This window comes from Chroicocephalus ridibundus, chromosome 8, assembly GCF_963924245.1.
Source record: "Chroicocephalus ridibundus chromosome 8, bChrRid1.1, whole genome shotgun sequence".
NCBI lineage: Eukaryota > Metazoa > Chordata > Aves > Charadriiformes > Laridae > Chroicocephalus > Chroicocephalus ridibundus.
In genome coordinates this window covers 7,486,507-7,512,397 of record NC_086291.1, presented here as the reverse complement: position 1 = coordinate 7,512,397, position 25,891 = coordinate 7,486,507, and the positions used below count along the sequence as shown (strand labels likewise).

Genomic DNA, 25,891 nt, shown 5'->3' with positions numbered 1-25,891 from the left:
ATACAACATCCATGATATGCTGTTTTCTAGATCAGTATGGTCCAGTCTTACCAGTGGAAAAGGCTGAGACTGGGTGTTATTTGGCCACCTCTTGCCAATTAATCATGGAGAAAATGTATAGCAACCTTATGAATAGTTTATAGAACAGAGTATAACTGAAAAAAAATTTCCCTACTTATTGTCTGGGAACCCGTCACTGCATTTTTTTTTTTTAAATCCACAAGCTGAGACTATTCATTCCTGTAGATTTATAGATGTGTGTTGCTCTCTTAACAATTTGGCTTGCAATGTTGTGTGGGGAAAAAAGTTCCATTACACACTCTTGATTATTTAAGAATCAAAAAGACTGTGACTCAAGTCACAAGAGACACTTGTATTAATCAAAACAAAGAGGTCCTGTAATTGAATTAGTAGAGGGTCAGTGCTGAGTCCAATTTGATAATTTTCCCTGATGCAGACAAACCCAAGGACATCAACAGGATGCATATGCTGCTTAGATAGGTCACGCTGATGTCGTAAAATGGCATGCAGATGCCTTTTGCATGCCTGAAGTGCAGTTCCACACAGGAAATCTTTATGAACCGGTGTTTCTAGATAAAATTAAGTAGGCAGATTTCCAGATGCACTTTTACTGGAGGCTTAGAAAGAGCAAGAGCATGTGCGTGCTGTTATTTTCCGTGATTTTTTTAAACTGCTTAACTCCGTATGTTTATTGGACTTGAATGGTGGCAATTTCAAGTAATATTCATCATTGGAATGTTCCAGCATTCAGTATGCTATATAAGGATACAAACTGAACTCAGAGTGAATCTTCATACTGCATTTCATTTTTGTTGATGTTATACAAAACTGCAGTGTAGACTTTGGCGAAATATGTACTATGTCACTGCTCAAAAATTCCTAACTTTGTCATCTTTAAGCTTTAATTATCAGTTTGACTTATGTCTTGTCAATTGCAAAATGAAAATCGTGTCTATATGCAGAAATAGTCTTTAACATGTTGGTTGCTTCCCCTGCCCCCCAATTTAAGATCAAATATAGTGTTTGTACAGTATTTAGGTCAAACTAGGTGCTGGAAATTCTGCCTTTAACCACTCTGTTTTGGTTTTTCTTTTACAGAAAATTGAAGGTCTCAAAGAAACAACCAGTGTAAGTTTGTTTAATTTTTATATCTATTATATATAGATTCTGAAATTCACCTTATTTTCTTGTGAAAGTTTTTAAAGGTTTTTACACAAAAGTGGGAATCCGTATTAGGTGTAATAGTGTGATAGCAGAGGCAGCCTGGTTCTGGTGCTGTATTCAGATTTATGTCTGGCACCTTCGAATCATAAAATCATAGAATAGTTGAGGTTGGAAGGGACCTCTGAAGGTCTGTAGTCCAACCCCGTGCTCAGAGCACGATCAGCTAGAGCAGGTTGCCCAGAATGAACGCCAAGGATGGAGGCTCTACAACCTCTCTGGGCAACCTGTTCCAGTGTTAGATCATCCTTAGAGTAAAAAAGTGTTTTCTTATGTTTAAGGTGAGTTTCCTGTATTTTTATTTTTGGCCATTGCCTGTTGTCCTGTCACTGGGCACCACTGAGAAGAGCATAGCTCTGTTTTCTTTACACCCTGCCATCCCAGTCAGATATTGATGCCCATTGATAAGCTCTCCCCTGAGCCTTCTCTTCTCCAGACGAAACAAGCCCAGCTCTCAGTCTCTCTTCACGTGACAGTTCACCTGTTTGCAGCATTCTGAAAGTTTGAAGCTGACCTTCATTTCACCCTGACAACCTGTGCTGTATGTGGCTTTTGGAAATTTCATTTTTCTACTGCTATGGTCTTATCTCTGGAAAAAAAAAAGGGGGGGGGAAGGGAAAGTAGGTATTCTACAGAAGTGAGTGTCCATTTAGTTCCCATCTAATATTTCAGATAATATTCTGTATAACTAATAAAAATACCTGTAAATACAAAGTATTATGAGATAGTAATACAAGGGGTTTTTTTTCCTGTTGTTTTTGTTTTCGCAGAGCATGGTAGAATCAATAAAACACTGCATTGTGTTGCTACAGATTGCTAAAGTAAGTACACTGTATTTGGAATGTTAATTATACAGCATTAATCTGTGTGAAAACAACTTGAAATCTAAACGTACCTTATGTATGATCCAGGATAAATATATAGATATAAAAATTGGTACAAGTTGATTTATGCTACGAATTTAATGAAGTTTCTGAAGCGCTGAGTTCCACAGCAAACTGTCCTGTTGATGTTTGTGCTAACAATCGTGTTGATGACTAAGCTTTTCTTTTGAGATAAACTTTCTTTTGCAGTTTGCTATTAGACTAAATAAGAACTTCAACAAACATAAGGGCGACAATAGAATCTTAACAAAACTCTTCTTTCTGCTTCATTTAAGAATGTGACTAACATAAATAGAAAAAGGGAAAATTGTGATGTTAATAATCTAAGCTGGTTTGACAAGGTTGTTAATAGGTCTGAAGTTCATGATGATGTTGGAACTTTGTGAAGTAAGAATTGTATTTGTGAATGCAATATGGGTAATGCACTTATACTTTTCACGTAACTATATTGGTTTTGTGCCACATGAATCTGGAGCTAGAACAGTCTCTATTTAACTTACAGTGATACTATTTGAATCCTTCACTGTAGTGACAGCAAGGTAACCCTTGTCAGTTCTTAATAATTTGTTGTTATTTAGTACTGGGTATATTTAGAGGTTTTTTTAATACAGTGAAATCGGTAAACGACATGTCATTCTTTGGGGATTTGGTGGAGGCAGTTATAGATAGATGGTAGTCTGCTAGTTTTCTTACCCAGCTATACGTGACTTGCTGGGTTAAGGTAGCTGTTGGAGAAACTGTGTGCAACAAATTACTTGCTCGTTTTTTGTTAATTACTATATAAATGTATTTAATAGTTGTTTTTTTCACAGAGGTTTAATTCCTCTGAAATTTTGCTCTTTTTCAAAAAGCTCTGCTATGTAATTAGCTAATCCGAAAGAGCAGAATTGCAATCTTTTCAGGTTTTTATCAAAGCTGGTAATAGGTGGCTGAGTTAGCTTTCTTGTTTCTATTGAATCTCAAATTCCATTTCTGCTATGCCTAAGTTTCTTGGGGGATAGACAAATAGGATTGTTTGTCTTGTGCTGCTGCTAAGCGTATTTTGAAGTTGGTTAGGTGGTTTGCTGATAAGGGTCAAAACTGAACTTGTAGTGGCAGTTGCAGTCTATTTTGATCAAGTTCAGTGCTTTACTGCTCCAATTACCATATAAGCGTAAAGGTAGGTGGAATTTGGGTCCCCCAAAGATGCTTTCTGTTGCACTAAATCAGACCTTGAAGTCCTCCTTTCAGTACCAGTAAATATTAATCAGTGTAAATAGATGTGTTTATCCATTGAGGAGTGGGGGTGTTTTGTTTATTTTTTTGCTAAACCATATGTAGAGCTGTCGTAGAGCTTTTGAAGATGAGGTGGTTTAAATGAGTGGGTTTTGCACAGATAATTGGAAGATGTTGGTCCACATATAGTAAAAAATACCCTCTATAAATCTTCCCGCTATTTTAATAACTTTTTTTCTACCTCATCTCTCCATCATCTTCCCCTCTCTTTCTCTTAGGCAACTCTACTTGTTGACTACATGGCACTTCTGTTCCCCCTTCCCCCTTCTATAAACTGGGTTTTGGTATCCTCATTTCTTACTGCTGTAGGAAATGAAGAATACAGGGTTTTTTTTGTCTGTTTTTACAGTCTGTAAGTTCCTTGTGTATGAATCATTATATATGTAAAAATGTATTGTGTCTGACTGATAGCTTTCTGTTCTCCAGTATCGAACCTTTTAAGATTCTGCAAGTTTTTTTTCCCAAAGCTGTAAGGCAAGTATGGCTGCTGACTTACACTGATGAAAATAAATCATATTAACACCGCCCCTGCCCCCCACTTTTACTTCTGCAGTGCCTTTCTCACTAGGAGACAGACTTCACAATTACATTCTGGTTGTTTGCGTACCTTGAAAATTGTTATCACCTCTCTCTAGACTCAGAACATAACATCTCTCTGTTTCAAACACGCAGCCATTTAGTATTCAGATGATTTTGGTACATTGAGGCAAACCTGGTTTTTTGGTGGTTTGGGGTTGGGTTTTTTGTTTTTGTTTTGTTTTTTTTTTTTTTAATTGTGTGTTAAGTTGAGCTGTTTCGTGGACTTTTAAAACAACCTGCCTTAGGACCTGGACAGTTAAATTTTCTTTAAACTTCTGGTAAATCGAGTGTGTAATCATGGTACTTGTATTTGAGATGACCCAAGGCATTTTCAAAATAATGATATAAATACCAGCTAAATAGGAATATGTTACAATACATGTGTCGTTTATCAAAAAGCAATCAAAATAAACTAAATAGGATGAGTAGGTGGAGCATTTGGCTTGTGTTTTCCCCTGTGTGTGTGTCAGATGAAGCTGTCCGGCTTTGCCGATACTCTGTGTGTGTTGTAAAAATAGATGTAATGGTCTGTCAGTCATTTGGTAAACTACAGTCTAATAACAGAAATTATTATACATTTTGTGAAGTAGCTTTTATAATGTCAATATTTATTTTTGCACCTTTTCCTTCCCTTTTTCACTCCATCATTTCGGGTCAGCCTTGCCTGCCTAGTTTTGTGGCATTTTTTTCCTTCCTTACCTCGTCAGCACACGGCATTGCTGGTTGTGCTTCAGTACAAATGCAACATCTTTGTGTTTTATCTCTTAGGTCTTAGAGGTGGTAGCATAACATGGGAATTTTGTATGTTGGAAAAAAAAGATAATATATTTGGACTTCGGTGTTACTCGTTTTTATTTTGTTTGTAAGTTTGCAACCCAATGGAACTCATTGCCCTTGGTGGTGTTTTTGTCATGGAAAGCCTTGCTCAAGAAATGCCAACTAGCAGACTTGACAGTTGAGCAGCCTATTGCCAACTATATAAGCTAAGGAAGAACATATAAAGTATCAAAATATAAGTGTATGCTGACTTCCTTAATACTATTTACAGCTTTTTTTTCATGTTCCTCTTAACAACTGGAAATCTGGGGAAATACTCTGCAGACAAGTCTTATGGCTTACACTGAAGAAAGTTATGGATTGATAGACTGGTAATACAAACTTTGCAGCAGAACTGAAGAGATTTGGCTTAGCGTTTAGTAAAATTTATACTGTAGCTGGTACAATGTTAAAACTATGCTAACTGTAGATTGGTGTTACCTTGTCTGTTGCTAGTGTAATTTCCCCTGATGACAGTTTCATTCCATGCATTGCCTGCTCTTTCACTTATGCTGCTAGGGAAAAAACTCCAAATCCTAGCCTGTAAATAATCTAAAACCGTTTTAAAATTATTGGATACCAAAATGCAAAAGTTAAAAACATATAACTTACAAGGCACCTCCGCCTTTCAAAAGCAAAAAGTGCTTTTGAAAACTTGACCCATATGTTAATCCCAGTTCTTCAGAAACTGAGAATTTGTGGTTTTTGGTTTTCAGGGACTCACTGGTGCTACAGACCCTGTTTTGGGGGAGTTGTAGTTATTTGGGGAGAACCTACGTTGTAAAGAGTAATTGTACTCTGCAGTGCAGAAAGGATATTTTTAAAATTGTTTGGACTTGTGTGGACAGATCCTCAGAAAACGCTAATCTTCAGAGGTGCAGTGATTATGTATGGAATTGTTTCTTCTAAGTTTATTTACTGTATCACCTGATGAGGAACATTTTATGGCTGAAAAAGTAAACGTTTCTGAGAGAAACTTGCTGTTGCAAGTTCTGCGTAATGCAGAACTGATAAGCCTTACAAGATTGTTATGTTGATATTTTTAACATTTTTTCCTTAAGGACCAAAATAATGAGGAGAAGCACGCAGATGGACTTATAGTAAGTTTAAATCTAATCTTTATCTCCCCTTATTTCTGCAGAACATGTGAACAGAGACCTGAATTTCCACTCATTTTGCAACATACTTCTTCCTTTCTCTAATTTACTGCTTCAAGTGTCTTGTTAAAATTACTGTTGAGTCATTAGCTTCTGAGGTTGGCTAACACCCTTGCCTTTAGAGAATATAGTGATCAGTTTTATACTGTCTTAAATGGCAGTATTATGACTGAACACTTAGATAAAAATCTGCCATGTGAACAGATGAAAGGGAAATTGTTGGGGCAGAAATAGTTGTGTGTTCCATCTGAAGTATCTTTTTGTATGAAATAGATCAGCTATCCGTGTGCTTCAAGTAGTTTGTCTTTTCTACAGCGCTGCTTATTTGACACAAAGTTGTATTATGTCTGTTTAAGCAGTGTTTCTTCTTTAATGTAACTTCTGCATTTTTAATGCAGCTTCTGTCATCTTTGCTTTCGGTCACATGTGACTTCTCTTTCTTCGTTCTCGTTTTGTCGCTTGAGTACATTTCAGATACTTTTAATAGGCGATTGGTTTCAGTAAAACATAACTCTCAAAATCATAGTGTGTTTTCATTACAGCTGACAATAATTCCCAACCTTCATTTGTCTTTCCATTATGTACAGCTTTAGCAGTATGATTTTTCTGGTATGAACTTTGGAGTAAAGATGCACACACAGATTTTTGGTTTCCTGCTTATTGTGAAGAAGATAAACAATTACCCTGTGGGCAGTCTCATAATTCATGTCTCAGTGTAATGGAATAGGTTCTGTTGCGTGCCCTGGAAAAGAGAGCTCGTGCAGCTGGACGCTGCCACAGCCCTGTGGCAGAGGTGGTGTGTGCAGTAGATCTGCAGCTCAGAAATGTCATATAGATATTACAACTTAACTATAGTCTGAATTTGGTTAGCCGCTATTCTAATTGTCTGTGGGCTGGTTTATGCTGGGAAGAAAAAAAAAAAAAAGCACTTCTGTAAGAATATATTAACTGCTGCATCAGTGATTGTGAAGAATGAAGTTTTGATGCTGTTGAGGTCAAAGTTAGCTTGGGCGAAAGGTCAGGAATTCACTTTAAACTTAGGCAGGAATAGGATCGGTGTTAGATACTGTGGTTGCTTCTACATGGTTGTTTTTAAGTTGTTATTCAACTTAGAGAAGCAAAATTTCAGGTCTGCCTTCATCTGTTTCTAAACCACAAAGGCATACCCCCAAGAAACTCCAATTCACGTTGCAGTTTGGAGAATTGTTTAAGGATAAATTTGCAATCTTGCATACAAAGTCAAAGTTACTTTGTTTTTTTCCTTTAACACACCAGTGTTCTCTATCATATATATTTTTAGCATCCCTAAAACCTGGGGGAGATAGAGATAGCAATAGCATCCTGTGTATCATAGGACCATCTTGATTTTTTTAAAGTTTCTTAACTCAGAATATACAATCATGATTTTAAACTGTGAAATATGTGGGACAGGGACCTGCCTGTGTTGCATGCACAATTGCACAAGTAGTTGAAGTAATGTGTAAGGGATGTTGATTTTACACTGGAATACAGTGGAGTAACAGTATATGTACTGGATTACTTATTTGCATACTAGTTAGCAACACCAACAAAATCTAGAAAGCAATTTTTATGCCTTTTTTTTTTACACTGGAGATTTTTTTAAAAGATAAACTGGGAATAATAGTTTTGTTTTCAATTAAATAAATCCTGTGCTATAAAAAATAATAAAAATCTTCACTGCCTCACTGATTCTTTTAATGCAGGATAAAGTTCAGAATTACAGTTAACCAGGAAAGGAGGCAAGAAAGAAGTCATCTTTTTGTAGGAAAATGGGAGGAGGAAGGTTAAAACAACCCTGTTTCCCTCAGTCTGCATGCAAATAGAAAATAATAGACTAAAAGGAGGGAAGAACAGTTGGAGACTCTCTTCTGGTTTAAATATTGATCTAAAAAGATGATAGGTATAAACATACTGAATAAATTCAAAGGTAAAACTCGTCTACTTTTTTATTAAAGTAGAACTCAGTATTGTCTGACCTTTCTGTGCTTGATATTCTTCAACTAAAGCACAGTAGCAAGATTTCTTAGCAAATGAAGGCAAAGATTTTCACAGTTCTGACATAGATCAGTGGCTTAAAATTGCAAGATTTTTGGAGAAGGGTTGTACGTGCCTGTTATCCAATTAACAACCCAGAACAACATAGAAGTTCTGGTTGTTGTATGTAAACATGTATAACGTTTTTAGATGCTTATGGTGAATGCTTAGATGATAACGAAATTACAGGCCAGTGAAGCAAGGCAAAGTCATGCTAGTTTGGATTAAAAGACATTGCAATTTAGATTTCCAAGAGGCTTTTTGTATAGAAGCCAAGAACCTATACTGAAGTCAGTGACTTTTGTGAGTGTCGAGTTGAATTGGTGCTTCATTTTCAAAGTGCCCACATTCATAAGTAGATTGAAATGTCCTCTCCTGGAGACGCACTGAAAACTGTCAGCTTGCATTGGGAAGACTTTTGGCAACAAAGCCACTTCATGGCTGTAAGCATGCTGATGATTCTTGTTTTAATTGGTGTGTTGATTTACTATGATCTGGACAAATTAATCTTTGAAAAAATGGTTTTAAAAATACAGATTAGCTGTCCTGATTTTTCCCACGTAACTTGCGTCTAACTTTGCACTCTTTGCATGCAATATTTATTAATGGACACTGGAAGGAATACCAGAAGCTAGAACTTGAAATAAGAATTCTTTATAGGACAATTCAAATCTGTAGCAAATTCAGTTTAGTGTAAAATCTGTGTAAAGAATTAAGGTATTAGCACTTTGGAAGTATTTCTTATGTCCTCAGCTGTCAATTTGTGTTTTACTTTCTCTCTCAGGAATTTGCTATCTTGCATTTGAGCAATTTCTTGTGCTCACAATGTTCTTGCTATCTATCCTTTATTTATTTTTTTTTTTAATTGAGGAAAAAAAATGTGCTTTTCTTTCTTTTGTCTCAGAGCACTATAAACCCGGTTGACGCAGTGTATCAGCCCAGCCCGTTGGAGCAGTCGGTGATCAGCACGATGCCTTCCCAAGCGGTTTTACCTCCAGGTATGATGTCCAGAAAGAACCCCATTAGAAATATTCATGAGCAGAGCAGGATGCGACTGCAGTCTAGGTGGAGGCGCTGCATAATGGTGGATACCTTCCGTGTCACATATGCAATGCAGGTGCACACCGCAATTAGCGGTGCACACTCACCACAGTGATGCGAAGGAAGGGAAAAGAGCAGGAGACACTGAGCTTCCTCAGCTTCCATCAGGTAAACCTGCCTCTAGTTCTGTGGGGAGGCTGCTATATTTTACTAGCTCTAAGTTACTAGCTTACATTTCTAGCTTACATTTCTAATATACTTCCTTAAAATAAATGAAACTGTAATTTTCAGAAAAGGTAAACGCCTTCTAGCTAAATAACAGCAATTATTTAAAGTATCATCTTTGCTTAGTAATAAAAAAGCTCGAGATAACATTGACAGCAACATGTTTTTCTGTCTGAGTGATTTTTATAGAAAAGGTTTTCATTTTTGAAGGTGAGGTGAATAATGCAGAATCTCCTTCTCAACAGAAGTATAATTCTCATATTTAAATGTGAATTTTGGGTTTAACACATCAAAATATCTCCTAGAACCTGCTCAGTTGTGCAAGTCAGAGCAGCGACCCTCATCTTTGCCAGTGGGACCTGTAGTAGCGTCGCTTGGAAATCAGACTCCAACACCAAATAGTACAGGTACAATTCTGTATAACTGTTTTATTGAAGTACAGAAACCAAACCTGAATATATACTGTCTGTAACCTAATGTAATTAGCTATTAAGATAACATTGTATTGGTCTACATCTTGGTTTTAATCAACACATATTTCCGTGTTGTTTTAAAATCCATTGTTCTGCTTTTTCTCTCCCTCCCCCTCCCCCCTCCATGTATACATAATACATAGGAATATTACCAGTTTGCTTTCTTTCTCCATCATTTCAATCTTGCAGAAATCGGCACAAGAACTTTGCAGTTAATACATCATGTGTGGCCTTTGGGTTTTTTAATTCATCGATTGTTTCCTCTCCCCCTTAAATAATAGCATTCATTGGCCTTTTTAAAACTGAGATAGATGCTTTGAAGCAAAAGTTGCTGTAATATATATGAAGTTGCTATAACTATCTGTTTACAGTTCCTATAATATTTTAAAGATTTTTTTAAAAACCATAGCTACATACTTAACATATTTTTTATTATCTGTCTACGTTGACTGTTACTTCCTGATCATTTGTATTGGTTATATTGTCCAGCCACGCTAAAACTCTCTCTGTTCCCTCCCAAGTTTTTTTCTAAGCTTGCGTGTAAGTGATTTTGTTGTTACCTTATTACTAGACCTCTTTCCCAGAACAGAGATATGCGTGTTAAACAGTATTTGCCACAATCTGAAAAATGAAGGATACCACTGCTGGCTTTTTCTCCTGCCAGAAAGTTCCTTTCTTTTCAGTCTTACTCTATGCATCTCATCTTCTAGTTAGTTTCTGATGATTGTTGTTTGTGTAAATACCTTAGCTTGCTTAATAACCTCTGTTGTGACTTGGGCTTCCACAGAAGGTCTGTGTCAGTGTTGACCTGGTTTGTCTTTGTTGCTATGACTCTTTTTCAAAAATGGTGAGTTAGTGGTGAGACAGGATTCATGTAGTCCAATTGAGAAACTGTATTCATTAGATTTGGTTACAAATATATTTGTAGCTAAATTGGAAAAAGATGTTTTATGTAAGTAGAATACAAGTTGAGTGGAAACTGGCTGGACAGCCAGGCCCAAGGCTCGCAATCAGCTGTGTGAGGTCCAAATGGCAACGAAGTGACTGTTGGTGTTTCTCAGGGGTTGATGCTGGGTCCAGGACTGCTGCGCATCTCGGGGGACCTAGACACGGACCTTGCCGAATTGAGGAGAACAGTGGGAGGACAGGGCTGCTGTTCAGAGAGGCTGTGACTGGCTGGGGAAATGGAGTGACAGAAACCTCATGAAGTTTGAGGAAGGCAAATGCAAAGTCCTTCACCCACCTAGGATGGGCAGAGCCCTCGGCCTGCCCTGTTGCATGGGGTTAACTGCAGTTTGGCAGAAGAGGAGCCAGGGGTCTTGGTGAGCCACAAGTAGGACATGAGTCAGCAGCATGCCCTTGTGGTGATGAAGGCTTTGCTGCATACCCAGCTGGATTAGTGAGAGTGTAAAGAGCAGATTAAGAGAAGTGATTGTTCCTCTGTACTTGGGATCTGTGAGGCTTACGGACTGTGTATAGTTTTGGGTTCCACAGTAGAAAGACATGGACCACCAAGGTTAGGAAGCTGAGGCCCGTGATGTACTTAGAGGCTGACAGAACTGGGTTTGTTCAGCCTTAGGAAGATTAAGCTAAAGAGGGATGTTAGTGCTGTCTTCTGCCAGCTGTTGGGGGGATATAAAAAAGATACAACAGGGCTCCTCTTGGAGATTCACAGCAAAAGGATGAGGCAATTGGCACAAGTTGTAAGAAGGGAAATTCCAAGTAGATACTAGAAAATGTTTTGTTTTTCTAATGAGGGTGATCAAACTTTGAAAGAGGTTCCCCAGAGAGATTATGGAATTTTCATCTTGGGAGTTATTTAAAACCTGCCTAGATGTGATCTTGAACAAACTGTTATAACTTTGAAGTTGCCTGGGCATGGAGCGGGGAGTTGGACCAGATGACTTCCAGAGGTCACTTCCAACATAAGTCATACTGTGAATCTGTACAAGTTTTCAACATTGTTGTTTTGCCTTTAACTGACAACTTTGGGGAAAACATGTCTTATACTTTACTGGTTTTCTGTGTTCTTGATTTTCCTTTCTTTTGACCTTTCTTTTGTTATCTGTTAAATGAAACTGAATACTAATCTGACTAATTATCATTTCTAATTTTGTATGATATCACACCTTCTGAGTTCATGTGGGTCTTTATTGATTTGAACAGCCTTACTTAGAGGTTAGAACTGGTGGATTTTAAACTCATTTTTTTGTTTTTACTAACTGTGTAAATTTGAATACTCCATAGGAAGCGGGCAATCAGCACCTAGCAGCAGCCTCACCTCTCCAAGCCATGTCAACCTGTCTCCAAACACAGTCCCAGATTTTTCTTACTCAAGCAGTGAGGATGAATTCTATGATGCTGATGAATTCTATCAGAGCAGTTCTTCCCCAAAGCGATGTATGGAGTAAGTAGCTGAAAGTATACAGCGCGTGCTGAATACAATTTTTGTCTGCAAGGGCATGGCTTGTCTGCTTGTAGAATTTAGTTAAGCTAAATAAGTGAATAAGCCACATTGGCTTTAAAAAACCCAAACAAACAGAAAAGGAAGGGGGAGGCAAAAAAGCCACTCCGAGTAACAATAAGGTTCCCCCTTCCCCCAGCACAGTTGTCTGTCAGGGATGCAGTTTCCTTCTCTGCTCCTTCCCATTCCATCAGGAACATATGTTGACAAAACTCTTAACATCAGCTGAATTTGGGTAGCCACCAGCTCTGAGATTTAATCTGAGGCTGTGGTGTATTTTGTAAGCATTTATCGCAGCTTTTGGTAAATAGCCAATTCCTTCTTACATTTACTAAAAAATTTGTTTTGAAGCTGACTGCCTTTCCCCAAAATCTCTATTTACTCTTCTTTTTTATGAATTGGAAAATTAATTTTTAGAGATGCTACACATTTCAAAGCAGAATTAGTCAGCCGTTTTATGCCTTCAGGTGTTACTATCTTAGACTGCAGGCTTTCCCATTCGTTCAGCTACAGTCCATGTTAAATTTTCTGTGAATGCAGTAAACTCCTTAGGGAATTGATGTCTGTGTATACCAAATTATAATAATTTGGTCTGAATTAGTTCGTTGTGAGAATTTATGACTCTTCTTCAGTTCTTCAGGGTCTGCTGCAGTCCTGACTCGGAGCAGCACAGGAAGTAGTCTGAAACGTCCAGATACCACAGAGTCCCTCAATTCTTCCCTGTCTAATGGGACTAATGATGCTGGTGAGTGGACTGTGAGAACTTTCAGTAAGGAGCTCTTGATTTTCAATCTGTGTATAAACTATGTCAATATATGTATGATCATATATATATATATGAGACATTTTATATATATATATATATATATGACAAGGTACCTATAAAAAAACGTTTATTTAGTATTTCTTTACTAATGGAAGATTGTTGAACTGTAGGATTTAAGAGCCTTAGTTTTATAAATAAGGCCTTTTTGACAGCTAATATATATGCTAATTAAATACAGTCTTATCTTTGAAGGTTTAGAGAAAAACAAAAGCAATTTGGTCTTTCTAGATCTCTTCGATCCTCCTGATGATCGAGATGATGATGGGGAAGGAGAATCAGTGGAAGAACATAAGAGTGTTATTATGCATCTATTGTCACAAGTTCGATTAGGAATGGATCTAACGAAGGTAAACTTGCTGACTGTTCGTGGGGAAGGGAGAGGCAGTAAAACCTGAATTCTGTGTAAATCAATTCAATGTTAAAGTAATAATTTAACTGTATTTCTGTTGTTATAGGAGCTAGTTAAGCTGTAATCTCTCTAGCATGGTATTTTTTTAATTGGAGTTGTTATTGGGAGGGGGAAAATTAATGCAGAATAAATATATCCAACTGCTAAAATTTGTTCGTGAAAATAGCCTGCTATGGGAAGTAGCTGTTTGTTGTCTTTGAACCTGATCCTTGGAGTACCTGTAAAGCTGGGATAAGAGGAATGCTGTACACTGCAGTAACGTTTCTCCTGTCCTTTAGCTTCCTAAAACAAAGATGTACAGGATCCGAGTGTTTGGTGGCATTCAATAAGACATGAATAAAATAAAAGGGGGAAATAAACATATAGTGAAATGCTTTGCTTAATTGGGATCTTGAGTAAGTTGCTTGTGTATTTTAAAATGCTACATGTAGGCCTGGCAAGTAGAGAGTTGGATTTTTCATGAATGTCACTCAAGTTGGTATGTTAAGGTTAAACAAACAGCATTCTGAAGGTGTTGATCTTTCTAGGCAGCTTGGTTAAACTTAAAGAAGTCATTCCAGATTGAAAAAGAGTAGGAAAGATCAGTCCTATCATTAGTTTCCTTAAGTAGATGACTTTTAACTGTCCAGTCTGTAACTCACAATAGACAATAAAAAGACTTAAAACTTCTCTCGAGAAACAGCCAGCAGCTCACAAGCAAACTTTGGAAGGTTTCTGGCAGTTCTGGATAGGAATTGATCCAAAATGTGTCTGTTTGGGGAACTCCTATGATAGTTGAAAATGTCTGATCTCAAGTTAAGCTGCCAAGAAGCATGATGAGCAGCATGAGCAACTTGTCTGCTTCACTTTGAAGTAAACAACAGCAATCAACGCTGCTTTCAACAGTGGTCTGTACCACACTGAAGCAGGCAGCAGATCCACAAGAACGGGACCTGCAAATGCTCTTGGGGAAGAAAAGTAGTAGGGAAGAGAATAACATTCATCTTGATAAAGGGGCGCATAAGAGGATGTGACTAAATGGAATGAGTTTTTGACTATAACTGAAAATTGACAGTGCATGTATAGATGAAAGTAAATAATCAGTGTTAACTGTAATCAAGAACACATTTTGATGAGCTGAGCCATGTAGTTGGATATGCTCTAAGAGGGGCTCGATTATATGTAAGACAAGAGACAGTTCCGCTTAAATCTTTGGTTTTATAGAAGATGCCAACTGACCTGCATATGTCAGAACTCATTGGTAAGTTTGAGAACACGGTCAGCTTACAGGCATATGAAGCCTTGGGTGCTTTGTATGCTATTTACAGTTAGTACGTAGGATGCTTTTGTGCAGGATGTTAAAGTATCTTGATCTTAAGAGTTGTTTTTCTTCACCTAGGTGGTTCTTCCAACTTTTATCCTGGAAAGAAGATCACTGTTGGAAATGTATGCTGACTTTTTTGCACATCCGGACTTATTTGTCAGGTATTTGATTTTTAAAGTAGAGCATTAATTGGTTCTGATATTCATAAAATCATAGAATTGGTTTGGGCAGGGACCTTAAAGATCATCTAGTTCCAACCCCCCTGCCCTGGGCAGGGACACCTCCCACCAGACCAGGCTGCTCAAAGCCCCATCCAGCCTGGCCTTGAACCCCTCCAGGGATGGGGCAGCCACAGCTTCTCTGGGCAACCTGTTCCAGTGCCTCACCACCCTCACAGCAAAGAATTTCTTCCTAATATCTAATATATTGTTGTTGTTTGTGGCCCGGTGCGCTGCCCAAAGTAAACTTGTAGTTTTGAAGAATATTGCTTGGGTTTTAACCTAAACTTGAAAAATAGTCAAAGTAGTCAAACTTGTAGCTGTAAAACAACCAAACATCCAAAAAGCTCTCCTGTATTTGAGGTACCTGCTTGTATTTAATTTTGCCTGTCCTTCTTTTCTCTCTTTTGGCCCATGTAGCATTAGTGACCAGAAGGATCCGAAGGAACGAATGGTTCAAGTGGTTAAATGGTACCTCTCAGCTTTTCATGCAGGAAGAAAAGGGTCGGTTGCTAAAAAGCCTTACAATCCTATTTTGGGCGAGATCTTTCGATGTCATTGGGTATTACCAGGCACTGAAGCTGAAGATGATATGGTTAGTTTCTTGTGGTGTGTGTTTTGGTTTCTAGAACGCATGCGAGTAGTTCCCTAAACAGCCAGCAGCTCACAAGCAAACTTTGGAAGGTTTCTGTCCTTCCAGTCGTGGTATTAATTTGCTGACTGAAATGGCTTATGCTATGTTTAAGTAGCAAAACTGACAAACTGTCGCAATTTCTTAACTAATTTCCTCCTGTTCTTTGGACAGAGGTTTAAAATATCTTGTATAACAAAATTTGAGCAGTTTTTTAAGAACTATTTCACATGTTGAAAAGTGTTCTGTTTTTTCCCCTGAACTGTTTTATAGCACTGAGTATGAATTCCTTTTTTTTTCTCCCAAAGTTCTGATTTCTACCAGTTCTCCAAACCCTTGTGTTTTTAACAGTGAGATTTCTTTCCCTCACTTACAACCTGGAAAACAGTGCAGTTTCTCCAGAATATTTAATTCTCCTTTTAAACAAATCTTTTTGTAGACATCTCACGTTTGGATTCTGAGCTTGGATGAGATTTCAGTCGTACGTCTGTGTCTGGCCACTGCTGTGCCTTTTGTACTTTATTGGGGTACGTCTGGTCAAGCGAAGGGCACAGTAACGGTAGTGCCACTCGTGATCTGAGCTCATCCACCAGCATATGAGCTTTTCTCTTATTGGCCCAAGTTTCAGTGAGGCTCAAGGATTAATCAGATTTATTCACGTGAACCGTAGTTAACAAGGTGCCCCGCTGATTCTAGAGAAAAGCTCCAGCGCTGGCAGCGCAGCCTGGTGTGGGGCTTTTGTGGTTGTGGTTTTTTAACGCGTCGTTTGGGCTTCTCAACCTGGGAAGCTGCAAACGATGATGTGGGAAGTGCTGTTGTGAGATAATTCATATAGTCTCAGTACAGTATATCTAAACATGGCATTGTTTGTTTTAGATAGAAAACATATGCTTTTCCCCACTTAATTTGCACCCCCGCAATTAGTGCTCGTTTGCTCAAATTTTTCTCCTGTTTTTGAGGTGACTGTTTGGAGTCCTGTTTGCTGGCATAAAAACAATATTGTGTTTGTGCTTCCGTTGTTTCTAATGATGAATTACGCTTTTCATGATTTGCCACAGGAAATGAATGTTGGTTTATGGCTTTGTGATACATCTAATATCATCATTAATATGCACATCGGAATTTCTCAGAAGCAAAAAAGAAAACTATTTCTGCCACTCATTTCTTATTAGTTAATAAGAAATTAAGTGAATTTAAATACTACTTTGTAATTGGTTTTATACTTGACTTTTTCAGTTTAACTGTTGTATTTGGGGGCATCTCCCCAAATACATTTATATGTAAGAGAGTAGAAGCTGCATGTTCTGTAGAAAGCATCATAGTTTCAGGAGTGAGGAGTTACCCCCATCAGATTAGCAAACTCACAAGTAAGTTAAAATCACTGCAGTACGTTTTTAGAATCCTTCTTTAAACATGGAAGCAACTTCTCTTGGAAGCATCCAGTCGCTTTGTGCTGTTTTGTGAACACCGTCGGTGATGAAAACCCTCTCTCTTGCCACGCAGGAGCCAGTTTCAGAAGGACCAGTTCCGTGGGTCAGTAAAAGCAGCGTAACGTTTGTGGCAGAGCAGGTCTCTCATCACCCTCCGAGTAAGTTGTCGGTAACTCTGCTAATAGAAATGGTATCTGGATAGGAGCGACAGTAAAGTCAGCTCTTGGTTTAAATCTTGGATTTACGCTTTCTCTCTGAATTTAAAAGCTGAAAGTTTTCTCTGTAAACTGTTTTTGTGTGAAACGAATTGCAAACTTTGTTGCCACATAAGCATGAGGCACTTGGAGATATTTCCTGATGAATTAATTTGGAAACGATAGTAATGTCTCACGCTGCTATTTTTAATACCTTTTTCTTCAGTTTCAGCATTTTACGCAGAGTGTTTTAGCAAGAGGATACAGTTCAATGCTCACATATGGACCAAGTCAAAATTCTTAGGAATGTCTATTGGAGTTCATAACATCGGGCAAGGTATGTGTGTGTAAGTTTAACAATAGAAGAGAAATTTATATTCTGCAACTAGAATTTTTACAGGAATTATTTAAAGTCATCCTATTAAACATAAGGAATGTTTGATTTTTATGTAATTTCACCCTATGTATCTAGGAATCAGTGATTCCTTCTGCACGCTTCATGTGCTGAAATCATTTGGGGCACGGTTTTTTCATGTGAACAAAACTCTCCCTGCCATCTCTACAAGCTGGGCACTCTCAGCCTCTAAATATTAGTGAATTATTCCAGGAGATCATTATGAAAGTTTTGTTGATGTTTTGCTGCAGGTTTTTAAAATCTATTTTTATTTTTCTTTGATAGGGTGCGTCACATGCCTAGATTATGATGAACACTATATCTTGACCTTTCCTAATGGTTATGGAAGGCAAGTAAATGCTTTATTTGGTATTTTCGCTTTGAATGCCTTGTGATATTTCATTTTTAATATTTATCAGTTAAAAGGTTATAAATATATACATATATTTATAATTGCAGGTCTATTCTCACTGTGCCATGGATAGAACTTGGTGGAGAATGCAGTATTAATTGCTCAAAGACAGGTTATAATGCTTCCATCGTCTTCCACACAAAACCGTTTTATGGAGGAAAGAAGCACAGAATTACAGCTGAAATTTTGTAAGCAGGTTTTTTCACTTTTTCTCCACTTAAATGCTGATAGTGTTTTTTCAAGACAGTCAGGAGTGTAAAATACTGGAACAGTTACACCCAGTAACTTAGCTCATCATTACCCGTCATGGGATGCCATTTTTGCGAGAGGAACCCCGCAGAGGGCTGCATCCTACCTTGCCCTGCTCGAAAACAGTCTCAGCTGTTGACCAAAAGGAATTTAAATTTTCGCTCCTCCATTATCCAAAATTTCTTCATCACTGTCTCTCCTAAAAAAAAAAAAAACAAAAACCTGAAGCAAGCCTTGTAATACTGCTGTTCGTAGCCTGTCATTAAAGCTTTGCTGCAGATTTTCACATATTCATTTATAGCTGGGGTTTGTTGGATTTTGGTTAGACCCTGCGCACGTGCCCGGAGCAGGGAATGCAGTGGAGATTCTCACCTTCTGTGAGATCTGCTGTAATGTCACTAAGTGAAGCTGACAAATTGAGCTCCATAACTTGGCTTTAAATCACGTCTTGACACACATTGGTAGACGTCAACTAGTGTTTGTGTTTCACAGTAGTCTGGGGAAGAAGCTTTGAGTTTGCGAATCCTTTTTACTCTTAAACTTATCCCTCTAAATCTGTTTTGAAAGCCTCTAACTAGTTTCCTAAACTCTAACTGGAGATACAGCCCTGTGGCAAGGCCTGTCTTATCCTGGACCGGCGCTTCCTCTGAAGGTTTATCCGATTGAACTAATTAATGCAAAACTTCTCACTTGTAAACAGAACCCTCATCTTTTCCGTGTTGGTGATGGACATTTTAAGGGCTGATATAAAGTGGGCTGTACAGCAACTAGGATGAAGTTTTGATCCTTTAGGGTCTTTCGGTTACTGTAATACAACTGAGAAATGACTGTTTCTTTCTATTTAGTTCCCCCAATGACAAGAAACCCTTCTGCTCAATTGAAGGAGAATGGAATGGTGTCATGTACGCAAAATACACAACAGGGGTAAAGCTGCTTTTTTTTCCTTTTTTTTTTTCTTCCCCTTTTCATCAGAAACAGAAGGTTGTGCTTTAAAAGTTCTTTGGGTTTTTTTCGATTTTGTTTGGTTGGTGGGGGGTTTTTTTTGGTTTTTTTTGTTTTTTTTTTTTTTAAAACAAACATGACTAGTGGGGAACTCCTATGAAGCTGCACAAAAAGATCATAAGAATGCTGAATTCGGGATAAAAGTCCTGAATTTACTTTGTTAATTTATTCTTAAGGTAATCTGATTTTTATAGCAAGAACAGAATCTAAAGAATGATGTTTTTTCACGTATTTCCTGACAATCAGTGTACTGGAGTGTGAGGCTATATGAATTTTAAGTCTAGATAAAGAACTGATTTTTTTTTTTTTTTTTTTTTTTTTTAAAATCTCACTCCCTAGGAGAATGCTGTCTTTATAGATACCAAGAAAATGCCTACAATTAAGAAGAAGGTAAGGAAATTGGAGGACCAAGACGACTTTGAGTCTCGCTGGTAAGAACTTTAAATGGGCAAATTAAGCCTTTTTTTTTTAGTTAGACCAAAGCTTGCAGCACAGAGTCTGACTAATGGGACATTTAATCCATTTATTGCATGGACAAACTGTGCTCCTCGTTAGCCTTTGCTGCAGGTACGAGGTATAAGCAGGTTCGGGTTTTAATTGGGAAGAGGACACTAATTCTTCTGTCACATCCTCACTGGAACCCAACGGTCCAGGGAGCTTCACTTACAGCCTCCTCGTTCCTGGCAATAGACAGTGCAGTTGTGGTTAAATATATATATATATAGGGGTTTTTCTGCCCTTACCTTGATTCAAACCAAGACTGATGACTAATAGCCAGTAACATATTTCTACAGCCTTGTAGCACTTTGCTTCTATAAAGCAGTCTCCATTCACATTTCCTTTTTAAGCTTATGGAAAGATGTAACCTACAACTTAAAAATTAGAGACATCGATGCAGCCACAGCTGCAAAGCACGCGCTTGAAGAAAGACAAAGAGCTGAAGCCAGAGCCAGAAAGGAGAACGAGACCTCATGGGAGACACGGGTGAGCTTTATTCGAACAGCGTAAATACCCTCTGACCTGTAGCATTTGTTGCTTTCCCGTTGAGTCATAAAAAGCTTATACCTGATTATTGCCTTTTTTTCTAGTTATTCCATGAAGATGGAGAATGCTGGGTTTACGACGACCCGCTATTGAAACGACTTGCTGCCAGTAAACACTAGGTGGGTTACAAAACCAGAAAACATTCAAGCCTTGGCTTAGCAAAGTTTACATCTGATACCAAGACAGTCATCAGTTATCACGTACGTACCCTTTGGAGAGCCTGACCCCTCCAACTGCAGTGGTTCCTATCTCAGGGATACTGGACTTACTGATGCAGATTAAGCAATTAAATGAAACCAGAAACGTCTTGGCTGTGCAGTAACGTATAGCGGACTCCGCTCTACTGGTAGCGTATTCGGGCTTCAAAGGCAGGCTCTTGAGCCCCGTTACTGATGCTTCTAAAGCATGGAGAATTGGGGCCGTGAAGCATTTACACTTTGGATAACCACTGTGAAGGCCAGGGCATTGGTATCAGTTGCGTAATATTCCTGGGTCCTCCATATTTAAAAAAACAAGAAAGGAAATGCAAGACGTCATTTAAATTTAGCTAATGTTTGCAATGTGTAAATATGAGGATTCCTTTGACGGGACAATTTGTTAGGAAATGCTACGTAAATGTTCTCTTCCACCTGTATGATAATCAAATCCTTTGGCATTTCAGTGTCTTGCCCAAAATAACTTTGTTATTTTGAGATTACAATGTAACCATAGATAATTCTACTCAGTGCATCTTAAAGCTTCATAAAATAGATTTTTCAAACTTCTCTTATGGACTTTTTATTTACTTCATAATAAACCTTTGGAGCAAGACTCTTTTTTTTTTCCAGCTGAGTGATGGATCAATTGTTTTATGTGAAATGTATTATTTTTTTCCCACTGGAATCCTTGCAGCGAAACCTACTCCTTAAAGTAATTAACGAATGAGCAAAAGGAGCAGAATTTGCAGCATTTGCAGGAGAATTTTTCTGGAATCTACATCCAGCTTTGCTTCAGTAGAGAAGCTCAGCAGCACGTTAGGCATCTCTGCATTTCTGCGCTTTTGCTTGAAGTTAAATAATAGTCAAGGAAGTAGCTATAGGGAGCAATCAACCTTTTTCTTTCCACAGTTAAATCTAGCTTTTATTGATTTCATCGCTATTGTTTCTATGTTGTGCATACAGAAAAACTAAAAAGAGCAGCGTGAGATTGAAGCCTTAGGCTTTTTTTCCCCTCCCACCCACTCCATAACTCCAGGAGAGCGGAGGAGTACCTCCTTGGAGAGGTGCAACTCTACAGCCCTGCAGGAACGATGCGCGAGGCTGAAGAGAGGTGCAGGCCCCCCCTCCACGGTCAGACAGCCGGAGAGGAGAACGCGGCATCTTTCTGGTGGTGGAGGGACTCTCCCTCTGCACCAGCTAGAAGTCAGAGCTGTGCCTGTTCTTAATGAACTTGGGAGATTAATGAAAAAGTCTGGCTGGAAACTTACTTGAGAAAAGCTTCCTCAGTATCTGAATGGACATCTTCATCCCAGCTAACACTACGGCCCAGTTTGAATAAAAATAGGTTTGTAACGTTTGTGTTGCAGAAAGCACCTGTATTACGCATCACTGCAGGGCAAGATGTCATTTTTATTTTAATATTTTATGGTAAGGGAGAACATTCAGAGTTGATGTGTAAGCTTTGATGTCCTTGATGGAAGTAGCATCTGTCATCAAAGAAGATGGGGGCAAGAAAATAAGATGAGGTATTTCACCAGATGAAGAATTCTGTACTGCTGAGACAGCTGTGACCTCTGAGTCCCCTTCATGTTTTCCATATCCAACCACCTGGAAAAAAGTTACCAAAAAAGAAATTTGGCTCTAAGCTTCTATAATTTGGATGTCATTCAATGTTCATCTGTCCTGACAATTAAATACAGATGCTTCAACGCAATTCAAATGACAGCAGTAATTAGAAATGTAGAAAACGGGACCAGTACTGTGGATAACCAGCACATGAAAAGCTGGATTACAGAGCTCTTCTGCCCCGGCCTTACGGGGCTCTCCGAGGTTATCAAAGTTTGGCATTTTGGAAGCTGGGAACATGGAGCTGGCAAACACTCACGTGTACGCTGAGCACCTTCTTCTTGTTGCTTCTGTGAGCTTGGAACCAGGTGACCAGGTCAGCTTTTGTAACAGACTTCAGAGCTTCAATCTGCAACCCACAGGAAAGAGGTTTAAGTAGCAAGTGGTGATTCCCGTCATTTTAAACATAAAAATTGTTTCCCTATGTCCCACTAGATAAAAGAACCTTTTTAAAATAGCATGTAGTTTTAGAATCTGTGTCACTAGTAGCGTAAATCCTCCTATTTATGCTTTGCATTTAAAACTGCTGCAAGAAGCGAGGTGTGAGTGTTCCACGTGGCATCGCTTAACAACACCGCGGGGCCACCAACCTCCCGGGCAAGTCTGTCAAAGAGATACTGCTGTGTCACCACTTCATTCCAGTTCCGGTCGACTTCTTCTCCAAGATGGGAGTCTTCACATTCTTTAAGTTTTATCAAAGCTGTAACCTACGTTTGGAAAAGACAAAACAATTACTTTCAAAGGGTTTAAACGACCTTAATTTACCATCATATTCACTGGAGTTGAAAGAAAACCCAAGTTACATTAACAAAGTAGTTCATCACTTTCAAACATAACTGTAACTGGCCAGAGAGCAAGTGTTCAGAGAGTAACTGCACAACAGAGTAAGAGGCAGGATTTAAAAGTGAGTCCTTTGTCCAGAAACCCTCAGAAATATGCCCAACGGTGTAACTAAATCCTCCAGTTTAGGTGTCATTTAGCAGTTCAAGGAAGAGTTTTTCGAGAGGAAGTTTTACCTGGGTGCTAAAAGCATCTTCAGTTAAATGCTTGATTTTCTCTTCAAAGCAAGAAAGAAACTCCTCTATTTTCTTGTCAACCAATTCAGAACTAAAAGAGAATTAAACAATTAAATCAGGCAGGAAAAAGAAAAAAAAAAAACACAATACTGTGGGGTAAAGTAGCAGAACGTGGGAATGTTTGGGACAGCTCGCTTCCCTCCTCCCCTGAAAAGCTCACACTTCTGTGAACACCATCTTTTTTCTGTCTTCCTTGGGGTCAGGGAAGAAACCCAGCGCTCTGATTTTTAGCTCTGTTGAGTCTTGTTCAAACACAGGGACTTCAGATAAGCAGCGTCGCTGCTGTGACGCTGTCGGGGATCCGCGCTGTGCTGTCCCCTACAGCAGCACGTGCTGCATGGGGAGCCCCGCCAGCAGCCCTGCGCACAAACAGGGCTCGTCCACGGCATGCAGACAAAAAAGAAAGAAAAATAACGGGATGTGACGGCTTGTGAGGTTTCTGAAACATGAACACCTTCACAGATGGCACAGTCCTCAGCGGTGGAAGCGCCAACCAAACATAAGAATTAGAGGCAGCCCTACTCTGTGCTAATTAAACTTTCACTGACACAGTACTGTTTTTCATAAGTTGCGTATTTTTCATATACCCCTTCAACTTTGGCAGGTCACGTACCTGTAGTGAGCCCCAGAACAAAACCAGAATATTGTTCTGTCGGCTGAAACTGAGCCAGAGGAGCAGCGATACAGGATTTACTTGGTGAGGGACTGAGCTCTCCTGGCAGAACAGCTTCAAAAGGGCAGTGGGATATTTTCCTTAGTCTTTGGATTACTTCTCCCTATTCAAGTCAGGACTGCTGCAGTTTTAAGAAGCTTAAGGCTATTGCCTTATTTAGGTGGTGTTTTTTAGTCGCTATTGTCGCAACTGTCAGCAGTGTCACAAGCTGAGGCCAGGAGTGCTTGCTTTTGACATTGCCTTTGGGCGTAACTCCCCGCATAGAACAAAACCCCAACCCTCGGTGGCCTGAAACAGGTGTGAGCGCTGAACTGCGAGCAGGTGCAGCGAAAGCTCCAGCAAAAGCGAAGTGAAGTCAGCTGCGACCTCATCTAACCCAAAAGTACAAGATTAGTAAAATGCTCTCAGCACTAATTCTTCAGCTGGGCGTTGTGTAAATTACACACAATATGACACGTGAACACGGTCCCAGTTTGACACCTCACGATACCCCATGAGGCTCAGCTGCTCAGTGCCTCAACACACGCAAGGTCCTCGGCCTTAACAACAGCCACCTCGTTAAGCCTGACCTGTCTACAACCAGCAGCCACAACCTTCCTGTGCTGAAGTCCTTCTTACTTAAACCACAGCAGCCACAGCTGCCATTTACAGAGCTGCTTCGCACAGCGAAGCACAGGGAGGACGGGCCGGCTGATCGCTCCAGCCCCAGGATGGGAGACCAGCGGGACACCTCCTCCAGCCAAGCTGGTCCGCATCAGCCAGGCCCGGCTGCCCGAGCCTCTGTCGGGAGCACGGGGTGGCCACGGTGCAGTAACGTCACCAGAAATGGGTGCTGGCAGCGCCGGGGTGACTCCCGCGGCCCGACGCTGGGAGTAGTGACCAACAGTGACCACAGAGCACACACTTACTTGTATTTCGTTGCCTGGGTTGCTACCGTGACCGAGAAGCCAAGAATCCCAGAAGTATTCCTGCAGGTAGGGTATACGTGGTAGCTTAAAAAAAAAAGGGGGGGGGACAACAGTTAAGTCATTCCACAAGCATAATTTAACATTTATTTACAAGACACGGCACAAGTCAAAATAGCGTTGTAGTATTTAGAAAGAAAAATCTCAGATATAAATTCTCAATAGTCTTTCCTTTATTTCCTATATCACTGCACTTGGGTGTTTTCTCATTTTGAGGGAATCCTTTTAAGCTTGGCAGAGCATCTGTGTGTGTGTTCCTGCGAACTAATTCACCAGAGTGACAGACCCAGAGCTGTGAAAAGCTTGTTCCAGTTTCCTGAGGTAGAAGGGTGTCTCCGAGGGAGGCTGCTACGCACCACAGAGCCGCTGTGAAAACAGCCCTGGGCAATGGGGAGCTGATTTGGGAAGCAGAAGGAAAAACCTGATGCTGGATAATTCCGAATTAACACACTGGTAATAGGATTCTTACAGGACTCAGCAATTTGGCTGCAGCTTGTTATCGATGCTGCTCTTGGGTTCGGTGTGTTTGTGTTGCTGTTTCCATTACAGTAACTGAGGAATTCGCCACTGTGCTGGAAGGGTTTCCAGAGTAAAAATACCAGGGAACAGCAAAGGCAGGCGCGGGGGAGTTCTCCTCCACGCTGAACTCACCCCAGGGTCTGCTTGGTCCTCAGGAAGTCGAAGCAAGGCTCCTCCATGTGCATCTGAAAGCGAGCACAAACGCGTTACAGGGAAGCGATGCTCCCGCTGCTCCTCTGCAGCCACCCTCGGGCTCCGTACAGAGACGTGATCACAACACGTGAACGCAACCGAAGTGCCGCCTTTCCAACTGCACCCACTCCATTCAGAGAGGGCTCAGGCTTCTGGGGCGGTAGCTAAAAGAACATCTTCCGCAGTGTCCATGGCTGCAGCAGCCGGGGACAAACTTGTGAGTGTCCCAAAGACTCACGAGTTTAACCAGAGTGAGCAACAGATGCCTGCTGTCCCCTTTGTGCCATTTAGCCCCATGGCCCCATCTAAGTTCCAAGTGC

General features: G+C 39.6%; 2 protein-coding genes across 6 annotated transcripts in view; one reads left to right on the top strand and one right to left on the bottom strand.

The window, feature by feature from the left end:
* Positions 1-21,149, top strand: part of OSBPL9 (oxysterol binding protein like 9) — a 65,622-nt gene extending 44,473 nt beyond the window's left edge. For 3 of the 5 annotated variants that reach the window (XM_063343103.1, XM_063343105.1, XM_063343106.1), the window contains 18 exons: positions 1,120-1,149; positions 2,013-2,063; positions 5,858-5,896; positions 8,913-9,006; positions 9,580-9,681; positions 11,995-12,154; positions 12,844-12,956; positions 13,266-13,384; positions 14,825-14,910; positions 15,388-15,562; positions 17,102-17,186; positions 17,449-17,559; positions 17,902-17,965; positions 18,076-18,216; positions 19,123-19,201; positions 19,619-19,710; positions 20,128-20,263; positions 20,368-21,149. In XM_063343103.1, coding sequence (XP_063199173.1) covers positions 1,120-1,149; positions 2,013-2,063; positions 5,858-5,896; positions 8,913-9,006; positions 9,580-9,681; positions 11,995-12,154; positions 12,844-12,956; positions 13,266-13,384; positions 14,825-14,910; positions 15,388-15,562; positions 17,102-17,186; positions 17,449-17,559; positions 17,902-17,965; positions 18,076-18,216; positions 19,123-19,201; positions 19,619-19,710; positions 20,128-20,263; positions 20,368-20,442 — 1,752 coding nt within the window. In that variant the 3' untranslated portion in view covers positions 20,443-21,149. The remainder of the gene's footprint in view (positions 1-1,119; positions 1,150-2,012; positions 2,064-5,857; positions 5,897-8,912; positions 9,007-9,579; positions 9,682-11,994; positions 12,155-12,843; positions 12,957-13,265; positions 13,385-14,824; positions 14,911-15,387; positions 15,563-17,101; positions 17,187-17,448; positions 17,560-17,901; positions 17,966-18,075; positions 18,217-19,122; positions 19,202-19,618; positions 19,711-20,127; positions 20,264-20,367) is intronic. The other 2 variants (XR_010072168.1, XM_063343104.1) reach the window with 2 other exon arrangements.
* Positions 21,150-21,910: 761 nt separating this feature from the next.
* The window catches only part of NRDC (nardilysin convertase), a 29,917-nt gene continuing 25,936 nt past the window's right edge, over positions 21,911-25,891 (bottom strand). The window contains exons 26-31 of the mRNA XM_063343097.1: positions 25,512-25,564; positions 24,804-24,887; positions 23,163-23,253; positions 22,737-22,853; positions 22,406-22,495; positions 21,911-22,128 (exon numbers count right to left, since the gene is read on the bottom strand). Of these exons, the coding sequence (XP_063199167.1) occupies positions 21,931-22,128; positions 22,406-22,495; positions 22,737-22,853; positions 23,163-23,253; positions 24,804-24,887; positions 25,512-25,564 (633 nt within the window). The 3' untranslated portion in view covers positions 21,911-21,930. The remainder of the gene's footprint in view (positions 22,129-22,405; positions 22,496-22,736; positions 22,854-23,162; positions 23,254-24,803; positions 24,888-25,511; positions 25,565-25,891) is intronic.